Source organism: Pithys albifrons, chromosome 13 (assembly GCF_047495875.1).
Source record: "Pithys albifrons albifrons isolate INPA30051 chromosome 13, PitAlb_v1, whole genome shotgun sequence".
Lineage (NCBI taxonomy): Eukaryota > Metazoa > Chordata > Aves > Passeriformes > Thamnophilidae > Pithys > Pithys albifrons.
The window spans coordinates 6,633,743-6,646,229 of record NC_092470.1 but is presented as its reverse complement, the minus strand read 5'-3'; the positions used below and the strand labels follow the sequence as shown (position 1 = coordinate 6,646,229).

Here is a 12,487-nt window from a genome sequence, read left to right as displayed (position 1 = left end):
TTAGCATCATTTTACTGCCTGGGTCTGCTCAGTCATACTTGTATTTCATCTGTACCATATAGCACTGCCCAGCTTCTGAATCATGAGTATTAACCTGATACTGCTGATACTCATCTAGGACCTCCTGGCTTTGCCATCATCCCACAGGAGTGGGACCCACCTGTCAGGGTGTACCAAATGATTTTTCTTTTCATAAGCTCCAACCCTCCTGCCTTTCAACACCTTTGTTGTGCACAGAGGCAGGAGTCTCTCTCTCTTAATAATTCAGTGGCTTTTAATCCAATCTCCTCTGACTCAGCCCCTTCCCAAGGAGCAAAACTTTCCCCTTTTTACCAGGCACTGCTGAGACCTTGTACAATTCCCTCGCTATTGTTAAAGACTTATTGCTCCCCTATCTCCATTCCAAGATAGGGCAATGGGGATGTCACACTCTATCTGAATGAGGCCTGTACACTGTGACGTTATCAGCACTATCCAGCCATTCTGTTCCTCTGGTCTGTGGGAAGCTCCAAAGTTCCCAACCACAGCTGCACACCAGCAGACATGCCTGCTGCGATGGCTGAGCTTTATCCTGAGGAGATCTGCTGAGATCCTCCAGTCAAGGGGTGCTATTTTTGTAAGGAAGGCAGCAATACATGCCCTGCCCAGATGACGCTCTGTGAGTGACACCAGGACAATTGCACTGGGACAGGACATGCACACAACAGGTCCCCATTCCATCCCCGAGGATCTGCTGCTAAGGATTTTCTCCTGAGATTTCTGACTAGAGCTTTAAGCCTCCCAAATAAAAGTCATGGCAAAGGAGGGCTGTGGCACTTAGAACCTTCTGTTTTGTGCTGCTTCAGCTTTGTTTGACAGCTTGGGAAAAAGAAGAATGTTAATACCAGTCTCTCAGCAAGCCCTTCCCCAAACAAATCATAGAATCATAGAATAGTTTGGGTTGGAAGGGACCTTAAAGATCATCTCATTCCAACCCCATGCCATGGGGAGACATCTTCCATTTGACCAAGTTGCTCCAAACCCCATACAACCTGGCCTTGGACACTTCCAGGGATGGGGCAGCCACAGATTTTCTGCCCAACCTTTGCCAGGGCCTCACCACACACACAAGCAAGAATTCCTCCCCTACATCCCATCTAACCTTGTCCTCTGTCAGTTGGAAGCCATCACCCCTTGTTCTGTCACTCCAGGCCTTTGCCTAAAGTCCCTCTCCAATTGTTAGGACAAAGTGAGTATCAGAGGGCTGGGGTGGGAGGGGTAGCATTAAGGGCCAAGCCTGCACACAAAATTCAAGTCTCCACACTCAGGCTGTGCAAAAACGGGGCTACAGTTCTCAGGGTTGCACAAGGCACCTCCAAATGCCACACGTCCCTGCTACTGTTCCCTTAGAGCCACGTCCCTATCCTGCCCTGGAGGGCTGTGTCACAACACGGAGCAGGCAAGTGCTCAGGCTTAAAAGGTTTGATTTTAAGTGACCGACACAACTCATGCAGTGAACTGCCCCTGGATTTTACCACAGTATTTGATCCTCCATGACACAGAAAGAGATGGGGATGGGCACAGTCCAACCTAAACACAGGGCCAGCTCTGGTCCCTCCACTCTGGGGCTTAGCAGTGCCCAGGGTGGCTCCGGGTGGGCCAGGGCTGGTGGTTCATAGGTAGAGGCACAGTAGTACTGGTCAGTGGGGACAACTCTTTGGCTGAAGAAGGTTCAGGACTGGGGGACATTTGCTCATCACCAGTTCATGAGCTAAAGATCAGTCAGAAAAGCTTTCTGGGAGCTTTTCAGGAAAGATTTAATTGTAAATCACTCAAAACTAGGACCATATAAAAGAAATATAATAAAATCATCAGTTTAAAATTTGGGCAAGAGTGATCATCATGCAAACCCAGTTTCTTCTCTGCTCTTATGGAGGAGGATGTTCAGAGCCTGGCTGTGCTCTGGCATTTTGCTACAGGCAAATCCAGCTCAAAAATAAGTCCTGAGCATGAGGCCCAGCTAGGTCTCAAGGCCAGGAAAATACTCATGTTACAGCCCTGTCTTGTTTAAGAGAAGAATAAGAAAGACAAGTAACCCGTGTCCTGAGGAGTGAAAACATTCTCAAATATGCCTGGAATTGGCTTTAAAACAGCTTTTTTGGTCTCACAAAAGCTTGAGGACTTTCCCCAGCAGCACCAACGATCTGAAGCATTCAAATTCAAACCACGACCATTCCCTCTTGTCTCCTCAAAAGCACACCAGCTGACAAGTCACAGGTTTCCCTCTGTGAGTGGGGTTTTGAAGTGAAAAATACCTTGATGCATGTCAAAGGCTCAGGGATGACAGCTCAAGCCTGGCTGCTGCACACCAACATTTTCCACCCTCTTTGAGAGTGAGAGGTGCAAAAAAGAGCAGAGAAGGAGGAAATAAATGGCTTTGCCATAGGCTGGCCTGCAAAGCATTATTTTCTGCATCAATGTGATGTTGTGGGTCAGGTTGGAGATGGGTTCAGAGTGCTGTGCAGCGGCAAGGCCAGAACCCAGGTGCTCACTGCGTAACACAGCAGGTTCTTACCAGCAAAGCTGCTCCTACCTGTGGCTAAAGAAATCTAAATGAGGAAGAAAGGACTGGATTTTTTTCCAGCGAGGGACCCAGCAGTCCTACTTTCTGTATCATGGATGTTTCCACATCCTGAAGTATGAGTATTACCTACTGAGGAGAGGTGCTGCACCTGGAGTCTTGTCTGTACTGAAAGTGTGCACCTACCACAGCCCAAACTCCAGATTCTGACACCACCCACAAACTGGACTCAGAGAACTTCTTACCATAGAAGGGGTCATTAAAGAAAAAAGGATAAAAAAATAGTCTGGTAGCTTCCACTCTAATATTTTCACGGAAAATACTTCAGGTTGAGAGACAAAAATAGCAGTTGACTAAAAGATGTGCTGAGGGTCAGGAGCAGGTGCTGTGCCCTGGCGCTTCATCACCACCACAATGAGTCTCCCAACAGAATTTTTCCAACAGGGAAGAGCCAAAAAAATAGTCCAGACCTACTGTATACATGTTGCACTGTAAACAAAGCTCAAGTCCCTGCAGCGCAGCTCACATGGTGTACCTGGCATGCTGCGCTCATTTGCATGGGAGCTCGTTAAGCGCCGCTGAAGCTCCGGCTCCCTTGTTAAACTGAACAGATGCCATTGGCCTCATCTGTCTACGCACAAGGCACCCACCCCCAGCTATAAATAGCCATTCAGTGCTCCTTGCTGAACTGATCTGAAAACATTTCGCATGAGGTCAGGCTGCCGATTAAACCGGAGAGCTCACAGCCGCCCCAGGCCACCCAGAGACCAGCTGCTCGCATGGCCCCGACTTACATCTCTCACCACCTCAGCTGACATTTGTTTGGAGATGGGGTGGAAGTTCTGCCCCCTGGTCATACAAAGTCCAGAAAGCCCTTTTCCTGGGTGCTATCACCAGTGGAGACCTGCAGAGCCTCGGCAGCAGATCCCACGCAGCACACGCAGCCTCCCAGGCCCATTGTCACAGCACAACCCTGCAGCACAGCTTATTTTTTTGTTGCCACTCCTGCGTTGGCTGCTCTCTCTCCTAGTTACCTTTTTGTTTCCCTCCAACTTCTGTGCTTGGTGCTGGACTCTCTGTCCCTCAGACAGCACAGGTCCTGCCTCCGACACCTCAGAGGACAATGGAGTGTCCTCTGTCCGTCTGCTGACAGCCACAGGCTGCCGGGTAGCCTTGCTCTCAGCCTCATCCTTGGCTCCCATCTCCTCCTTCCCTGTCGCCGGCTTCACCTGCTTATCAAAATACATGTCCTTTAATGAGAAATACACATCGTCACTGGGTTTAGTGTCCTGATTCACAGTAGTCCCGGGCTCTTTGAGTTTTGGGCTGGTTTCCACTTCTTGATCATTTGCCGCCCTCAAACGTGCGTTCCTGCGTAAGGGGACAGGTGGGGCAAACCTGGGATTGGAAGACGGATTGGCCCTGTCTCTCCCACTTTCTTCTCGCTTGGAAACTTCCTGCATTGCTGCTGAAGGAGCCCCCACCTTCTTTTTCTTTTTAGCTGCAGAGTCTTTTGCCCCTGGCTTAGTTGCCAGGTCCTCCACCGTATCATAGATGTACTTGAGAAAGCTGTTCCCATTCTCCTCCCCACTCTCCAAAGTGGCATCTCCATTGGTGGTTATCTCTGCTTTCAGAGGTGCTACCAGTTTGTTTGGGAAGCCTGTCACCACACTGACCGGCTGTTCCTGTGTCTCAGCAATATCCTTGCGTAATCTGGACTGTGAATCCGCAACATGCACTTTTGCTGCATCTTCCTTTTCCCATGAAGAGTCTCCTGACTGGAGATTCTGATCCCTAGCCAGCCTACGCTTCCTCTGTAGCCTTTCGGGGCTCATTCCCTGTAACTTTTCCACCTCCACATTTTCTTTTCCTCGTTTCTTGCCCTGTTCTATCTCTTGCAGCTTTTCTTCAGCTTTTCTCTTCATTTTGTCAAACCACTTCTGATGGATTTTGAACTCCGTCATGGTTCCCACTTCCAACACACCAGAGCAGGACACAATGCCTTTGTGATTTCTAGCTGAGGCCTGGTAAATGCCTGCATCTTCTTCTCGGCACCTGGAAACCAAAAGCTGTGCATGAGACCTACTCATCCGCCCCAGGATGCCCATTGAGCACACAGGTATTCCCTGTCCACTCTCCCACTTCTTGCTTCAGGGAGGTCAAAAAACGAAGATGTGGCCCATGAGGTGCCCACAGAACGTCTGGAGGCCTGGGGCTGGTCTCCCTCTCCAGCTCTGCACTCTCTCAGCACTAACAGCCAAGCAGGTTTGATGCCAAATCCATGCCTAGCTCCACCCTGGGTTGTAACTCTGGTAAGACAGGGCTGTGATGGAAGAGGAACAGGCAGCATCAGGCTTCCCAAATGTTCTTGGTCACATTCCTCTGCAGAACCTCCTCCTCTCAGTTCTTCACAGCCTACAAGACATTCCTGTTCTTCCTCCACCCTACTGCCTTACCAAAGCCTTCCCACCCTACATCACAGGCAGCAGCACAAACACATGCCTGCCATCCCTGCTGTCACCCCTTAAGGACACTTGGCCCATGGAGATCCCAGATCCTGCAAGAGGTAACCCAGCCTCTGATGGAAATCTGGAGCACACCTGGGACAGCAGAAAAACCCAGGCTAGAAGCACAGGGATGACAAGACTATCAGCAACACTGATACTCTTAATTTTCTGTCTGATATCCTAACATCAGATATCCCGACCCAATTCTAGGACTCAAGCTGCAACAGGTCTTTGCCTGCTGGGGACACAGTGTGCCTTGCTCTCCAGAAAACACAGTCCTTGCTTAAAGTTAAAAGCAGCTGGTAGTCAGGGCTGGATAAAGGAGGCTCTTGCCTCCATTAGGCAATGCCAAAGCAGCGCTTTCCATGGTGACAGCTGGGAAAGGCCTTTCTTGGACAGGGCTGTAGTTTAGGACACTCTTATGAACTGTTTCTGTCCTAGTCATACCTGACTCCTTGGACCATCATCCTGGGGGCATACAGTGCTTTCCCTTCGCTCACCTTTGTCCGGCCCTGTTGCTCAGCACTGGAAAGCTCCAGAGAGAGGGATTTTTTCCTGCCCTTCCTGTTGCTTCCAGCATAGCAGCTATACCTGGATGCAGTAATGGATCTCAAACTGGTGTTATCAGGGAGTCACCAGAGTGAAGAGCTGGAGGGGAAGGGTTAACCAGAAACTTGCAGTGAGGAGCAGAAGGGTCCAGCACAAGTGCTGGGGGGACATCCCTGATGACAGTTCCTCCAGCTACTGAGAACACACTCAGAGCTCCCATCACCAAATCCAGCCACTCCCCAGCTCCTTTACTCACTTGTACAGCTGAAGGGTGTGGCGATTTCCATGCCGGAATATCTCATATTTGGGTAAGCCACAGTAGCGGTCCATCTCCTCATCATCCTTGTACCACGTCACCTCTGGCTGCGGGTACCCTGGGAAGGAGACGGAGGGTACATCAGGGTGTGAAACATTCCCACCAGGAGCAGAGCCAGCTTGGTATCAGCAGCAAACCAAAACGTTCCGGCAGACCAGGATAGAGGCTATTCTGGGCTCACCACATTCCTAAATCACACAGCAGAAACAGTGGAAACTTGATGGGCTTATCTCAGACTTTTATCACTCCTAGGAATAGGGCTATTTTTGAGAAAAAAATCTCAGCACTGCATTCCTGAACAGAGGGGAGTGGATCACATGATCGTCTCCTGTAACACTGGCCAGGAGAAGAGGGTGAGCATTCTGTCACTTTTATGTGAAGAGGGATGTTTTGATGAGACTAAGGCTATGGTTGGAGAACAGCCCTCCTCTCCATGGAGCTCTCAGCATTTTGTGTGGTGTCACAGCCTGTAAGGGGATCCGAAACTTTCCATTGAACAGAAACAACCTTGATTGCATCACAGTCAGCTCGGTGTCCTAGAAATGTCACTTGACAACAGATGTCACCTGCCTTTTCAGTCGAATGACATCATGATGTGTGTGACTGGCTGGCCAGCAGGCTGGGCACACGGCCACTCCCCACCACTGACAGCAGTGTTGGATCAGCATGTGAGTCCTACATGGACCAGTGCTAGCCACAGACCTCAGCGCTCACCCACAGCAGCTCTAGCTCAGAGTAAGAGCAGTTTTCATGCAAACATTATTCAAACCAGTGGCCAGCATAAGTTCCTGCACTTCACACAGGGCTCCTGGCACGGCCAAGCTGAACCCCAGGGCACAGGACAATTCTGATGATCACATCATGCCTTGGCTATAGTCAATATGCTCAGCAGTTGTTTGAAGCTCCAAGGCAGACACCCAAAGCTTATCTTCTGCAAATGTTCCTGCTGGCTTTCCCTGCTGCCAAAAGGAAGGAGTCTGGCACCTCCACCAGACCCCAGGGCTCACCCCACCAGCCTCCAGCACTCCAGAATGCAGTGGGGGGTCAGCAACTATGGACATCCCTAGCATGGAGCCAGTGGGGGGCTTTCTAGGAATATCCAAAGTGTCCAGATTCAACGGCTTTGGAGTAGTGAGAGGGCAGAGACAGGGCACTCCCTACCTATTCTGGATACTTTCCAGCTGCCAACTCACAGATTTCAAGGCTTACCAGGACCTCAAACCTCCTCCCTGCACCAGCTAGAGATGCTGGCAGCCCACAGCAATGCCTAAGCCCAGCTTACTCCTGCTCCTTTGAAGGGTCCTACAGCAGGACTGAAAGTCCAGGAGCAAAACTTGGCAGCAGGAATTCACCCAGGTTTTGGATAATCCAAAATGCCTTTGCCCAGGAAAGCAGCATATATGAAATCTCCTCATGTACTGATTTGGTTCCCCTGCGCCAATCTGCCCTTCTGGAACACTCCCTGTCCACATCCCTTGCTTGTGGGGGCTCCTCAGCACCCTCTAGCCCCTGGTCCTCTGGAGGGATTGAGTCCACTGAGACCACACAGGACTGGGAAAAGAGTCTCAAGAGTTTTTCTTTCTTGTTCTCCTCCATGAATAGCAGCCATCCCATGGCCCAGACATGCTCACAGACCAGATTTTATTATCTGCCTCCCTCACTGAGGTCTCTACTCTGCACTGCCTCTGCATCTCCTCTCTCCACCCTCATACCCCTACATCTGCCAAACGCTTTGCTGCCTCATTCCCCTCCCACTGCTGTCACTAGCAACTTTGGCTTTATTTGGGTAGTGCCTTGTTCCTCCTCTTCCACAGGAAGCCAAACCACGACTTTCTCCCAAAGCCCCATCTGCAAGGCTCTCCGTCCTCACCTCTTGCCACAGTCTGCTCTTTGTTGCTGCTATGTCACCATCACAAACAGTTTCTAGAGACATGCAAAGCCCTCAGGTACTTGTCGCTGAAGAAAATGAGCCCTGAACTGGGAACTGGAGAAAGTTCTGAGAGTATCCCAGTGATGGGATCATCAAGGATTGATGCTGCTGCTTATATTTTCCATGAAATATTAGCTGTATTTGGCAGCAGGACCTTGGGTTGAATGAGCCTGTGGTGGGTTCTGTCTGCTGCAGGGATGAAGAACAAGGCAATTTCCATGCCCAGCTCACACTTCGCCCAGAGCAATCCAACCCTTTCCAAGGGCTGTTCCATAGGCAAGACCTTCAGGAGGCCCCCACAGACTGTACCACAGGGAGTTGGCAGGTAGATAGTCCTAATACCCTGGACAGAAATCACAGCCCTTCATTCTGGGAACTGCCAGCAGATCATTTCTGAGAAGCCCTGTGATGTCCCCCTGTGGCCTCCGCAGCTGATTTCCATTCCCAGCTGACATCTGCCGGAAAGAGCTGTGCTTTCCATAATTGTGCAGTGCCTCGAGGAAAGTCTTTTCCTCCTGCTAAGCCTAAACTCTCTTTGACCTGTAGCACTTGTGTCCTTGAGGCTACCTGCTCCCTCCGAGGGGCTACCGCTGTACCAGCCCACTGCAAGTAGGGAGGGACCAGCTCCCACTGCACATTCCAGCCTTGCAGCCAAAGGGAGCTGCAGGCAAGTTCTGGCTGAAGTCTTCAGACAGAGGGATACTGAAAGGCTTCCCACCTCCCACGCAGGGACAGTGGCCCCAGCTGCCTGTCCAAACACCATCCATCCTTCCCTAGGGGCTGTAACTGGAGCCAAGCAGGGGAAGGAGAGATGCCTGAGCAGGGATGGGGCTCTCTGGCATGGGGAGGGGAGCTGCGGCTGACACTGCAGGCATCCATCTTCAGGCTGCTGAGCGAATAAATTCCCCGGGTCCAAGGCAGGGAACAGGGGCAGGTATCACTCCTGGCACATCACCTGCAACCACAGCATCCACAGCTTGTCCAGCTGCCGGTGGGACAGGGTTAGAGTGTTGCCATCCTGCAGGGCACCAGATGAATGAGCCACCCTGAGCATAAATCAGCACTCGTCTTTCCAAAACCTGCCACTGCCACAGACCCTCCGTGTGGCTGGTGCCGGGACGGATTTGGCAGCTGCTGGTCCGCTGCCTCCCCCAGCCCAAGCCCCACAGCTGCAGACAGAGTGGTGCCAGGCGCTCCTAGGAGGAGGGCAGGTGTCCACTACACATCTTCAGGCCCAGCAAAAGTGTTTTGGGAAGTGTGTCTTCCAGCAGCATTGCTCCAGCCACCGCAGGATTCAGGAGACTTTCCAGAACAAGGATTCTTTTTTCATGGAGATTGCCAGGTTTAGATCAAACATTCTCTTTCTGAAAGCTGTTCAAATCTGAGAAGTCTTCAAAGCTTTGGTGACCGTATCCACAACAGTGCTTAAAATATCAATCCAAAACAGTTCTTAATATATCTATCCTAAATCACCCAGAGCAACTCTGTTTAAAGTAACTTACGTTTTTTATTACTTCTGGGGGGCAGGGAATGAGGGAGTGTTAGTCTTCTGAAACTTGGCAAGGTGGTAAGAGTTTAGAACCACCACACATAATCTCCACAGTTTTCTGTTTCTGCTCTTCACAACCTACGTGGAGTAGGGGCTTCAGGCAGTTTTGGGAGTAAAATTCATGGTAAGACCTCATTCTTTCTGGTTTCATGGATTTAAACCCCATCAGCACACAAAGACAAAACTTCTAGGAATGCTGACAGGAGGGACAGATACTCACAAAGGGCAGTAGCTCCCCATGGCATCAGCCTGTGAGCAGTGCTCATTCTCCATCCTTCCCTTGTCCTAGCTGCCCCAAACCCAAGCATCCTCATCTTCCAGTAGTCTGCTCCCTGCTCTTGTACTTGCTACCCCACTCCCAACCCCCTCTTGCATTTCTCCAGGCATCCTTCATCCAAGCACTTCACTCTCATCCTTCAAACACTTCCCTCAAAGGGCCACCACAGGTGCAACAAGTCAGGTTCCTTTATCCTTATTAAAATCCTCATTCACTAAGCTTGTGACCAGCTACACACTTTACCTCCCAGTTCTCAGCCCCAGGCCATTGGCAGAGCCCTTTCCCCTCTCTACTCTGCGATAAAACCATGGAGGCAGTGATGGGATTATGCTCCTGAGCTGATGATTTGGGAAGCCAGGTCAGAGGGGTTAAGCCTGCCTAATGAGGGCTGAAAATGGACCGAGGAGGCAGCTTTACAACAGTGGTCTGGTGCTGACATACAATGGTCTTGGCTAGATCCAGCCATCACCTCTCCTGGCTGGACTCATTCCCTAACAAACAGCCACAGGCTGAGGCACCTTCATCCAAGCCCCCCATTTCATCAGCCAACTTCTTCTCTTCTCAGCCAATGCTACATGGAAATGACTGAGAAGCTGGAACATCCTTGTATCTCCACCAAGGGTCACTCTGAAGACAGAAGCACAATATTCGCTCACTGGGAAGGATCTGTGGTGACCCTTGATATCCCAAAGTCCAGACAGACCCACCAAGGAAAACATTTGGTGCAGAAACACGGGGTAAAGCTGGACAATAAATGAAAATGTTCCCTTTTTCACATCTCTCAGAGAACAAAGGATGAACTAATTTCGTCTAAAAAAAGAAAACATGTCATAACTGATGCAGGATTTGACCCAAAACAATCAAATCAGATGCAGTAGGGACACTGGCAGCAGGCAGAACTAGGCAACAGGAGGAAAGGAGGGTTTGTGCCACCTCCTGAGAGCATCAGGAACCTGCCTCTGCCTGACCTGCTTTTTTGCTGCCTGCACTACTCAGCACATTCTGCCTTTCTAGGACATGCCCAGTTCTAGTCCAAGTATTCCCTGATGCGGGCCTGCCCTGTAACGCTCATTATTGGTTAAGAAGCAGCAAAAAATTTTAAGATGTTCTTGTAGGTCACATATCCGTATTTATGTCTTGAGCGTCAAAACAGGAGCAGCTGACTGTCTGCCCTTTGCCACACCAAAGTGTTCCTGGACTGCAGCCACAGCCTTGGGACCAAACTGGTTCCACTCTGGTCACTGGCCAGGGATGCCACTGCCACTTCCTTTCTCCCAGTAATGTCTCCCATTTGAACATAAATGTCATGGTAGGCTGAGCTACCTGAACTACTGACCAGACTCTGCAGTCAGAGTATGCTTCCCACCTCCTGCCGTCTCTCCCAAAGAGATCTGGAGCTCCTAAAGCAGTCCAGAGGAGCACATGCAGGTGATGCTACAGGTGATCAAGGCTGATTCTAAGAACATTTCCATGAAAATACCTGATTTTGTAGGTTTATAAATTTAAGTGCATAAAGACATCCACCAACCAAGTTTACCAAGCACAGAAATATCACAATACAAGCTGAAGAGACTCATTGACAACTTCCTTCACTTGGACAGAAAATAAGGCCAGTATCAGGTCAAGTTTTTCACCTGGTGCAAGAGACCAGGAAGAGATGGAGCTCATTAGAGCAACCTGTCAACCTTAAAGTGCAGCTAGTGGAGATTTAAGAAACTCAGAGAAGCCAGGGGTCTTACTCTGGATTTTCCAACATATTCTAAGCATTTTCTCACCTCTGACACTTACAGAAAGGTGAGCTCCATGGTATTGCACAATATGTCAAGCTCCTGCTTTCAGAGAACTTAAATTGGGAAGAGCCCTTCTAATGAATCCCCAAACAGCATGGTTTGGAGGCATGTCCCTAGCAGCCCACTTTGACTCCAGAAGCATCAAGAAGGGGTCTGCTGAAGTTAAACCTCAATAACATCAGTATATCGGTTGTACCCCCTAAGTTCATAGAGTCAGACCTGCAGAACAAGAGAATCCATGTGAGAAAAGCCAAGAATTCAATGCCTGCAACTCCCAGAGGCCTCAGGCTGTGCTTCCTGGTGCTCAGCTTATTTCCAGCATGTTTCTAATGGCAAACTAGATTTTCTTAGGAAAACCTTGGTCCTTGTGCCAAAGAGGCTCACTGGAGATACTCTCCTTCTAAAATTTACAAACTTGTTTAATGTCTCTCACTGAGTAAGGCATCAGAATAATTAACATGAGTGAGGTCAGGATCACAGAGTTGTTAACAGGTACATACCACAGAGAGCAGAGGTTTTAGAGTGTCAATACTTAAAGAACAAAATCTCATCAGTGGAGGAGTTGAAGGAGCCACTTGCCTCTACACCAACACACTGCCAGGGCACATCAACTCAATGAAGTAGCACCAGCCCTCTTTTTCAGTCTCTCCCTCCACCTCCTCTTTTTGGCTTAACCCCTTGCTGCCCAAAGGGAGATTTTAGCTCATTGTGCAGAGATGATCTTCTGTTTCAGATGTCGACAGACCCAGAAGTTCACTGCTGATACAAACGCTCTAATCATCTACAGTCAGCAAAAACAGACAGAGTTGGCTCCAGTACAATAGCCTTAGTCTTCAAAACTGCACATTCCTGAGTTATGGTGTCCAGGATTAGAGAAGCAGCAGAGATTAGGACCACAAAATGTAGTTGGTTCAAGCAGTAAACCAGCATATTCCATCTTCTGGCCTTTCATTTGCCTTGTTTGAGATGTTAGCTTATGTCTTTGCCTCTTTACACTCTTGGGTGTTTC

General features: G+C 49.6%; 1 protein-coding gene across 1 annotated transcript in view; it reads right to left on the bottom strand.

Annotated features, from left to right (window-relative positions):
* Nucleotides 1-12,487, bottom strand: part of ALPK3 (alpha kinase 3) — a 32,898-nt gene that overhangs the window by 7,175 nt on the left and 13,236 nt on the right. The window contains 2 exon segments of the mRNA XM_071568386.1: nucleotides 3,595-4,615; nucleotides 5,873-5,990. Of these exon segments, the coding sequence (XP_071424487.1) occupies nucleotides 3,595-4,615; nucleotides 5,873-5,990 (1,139 nt within the window).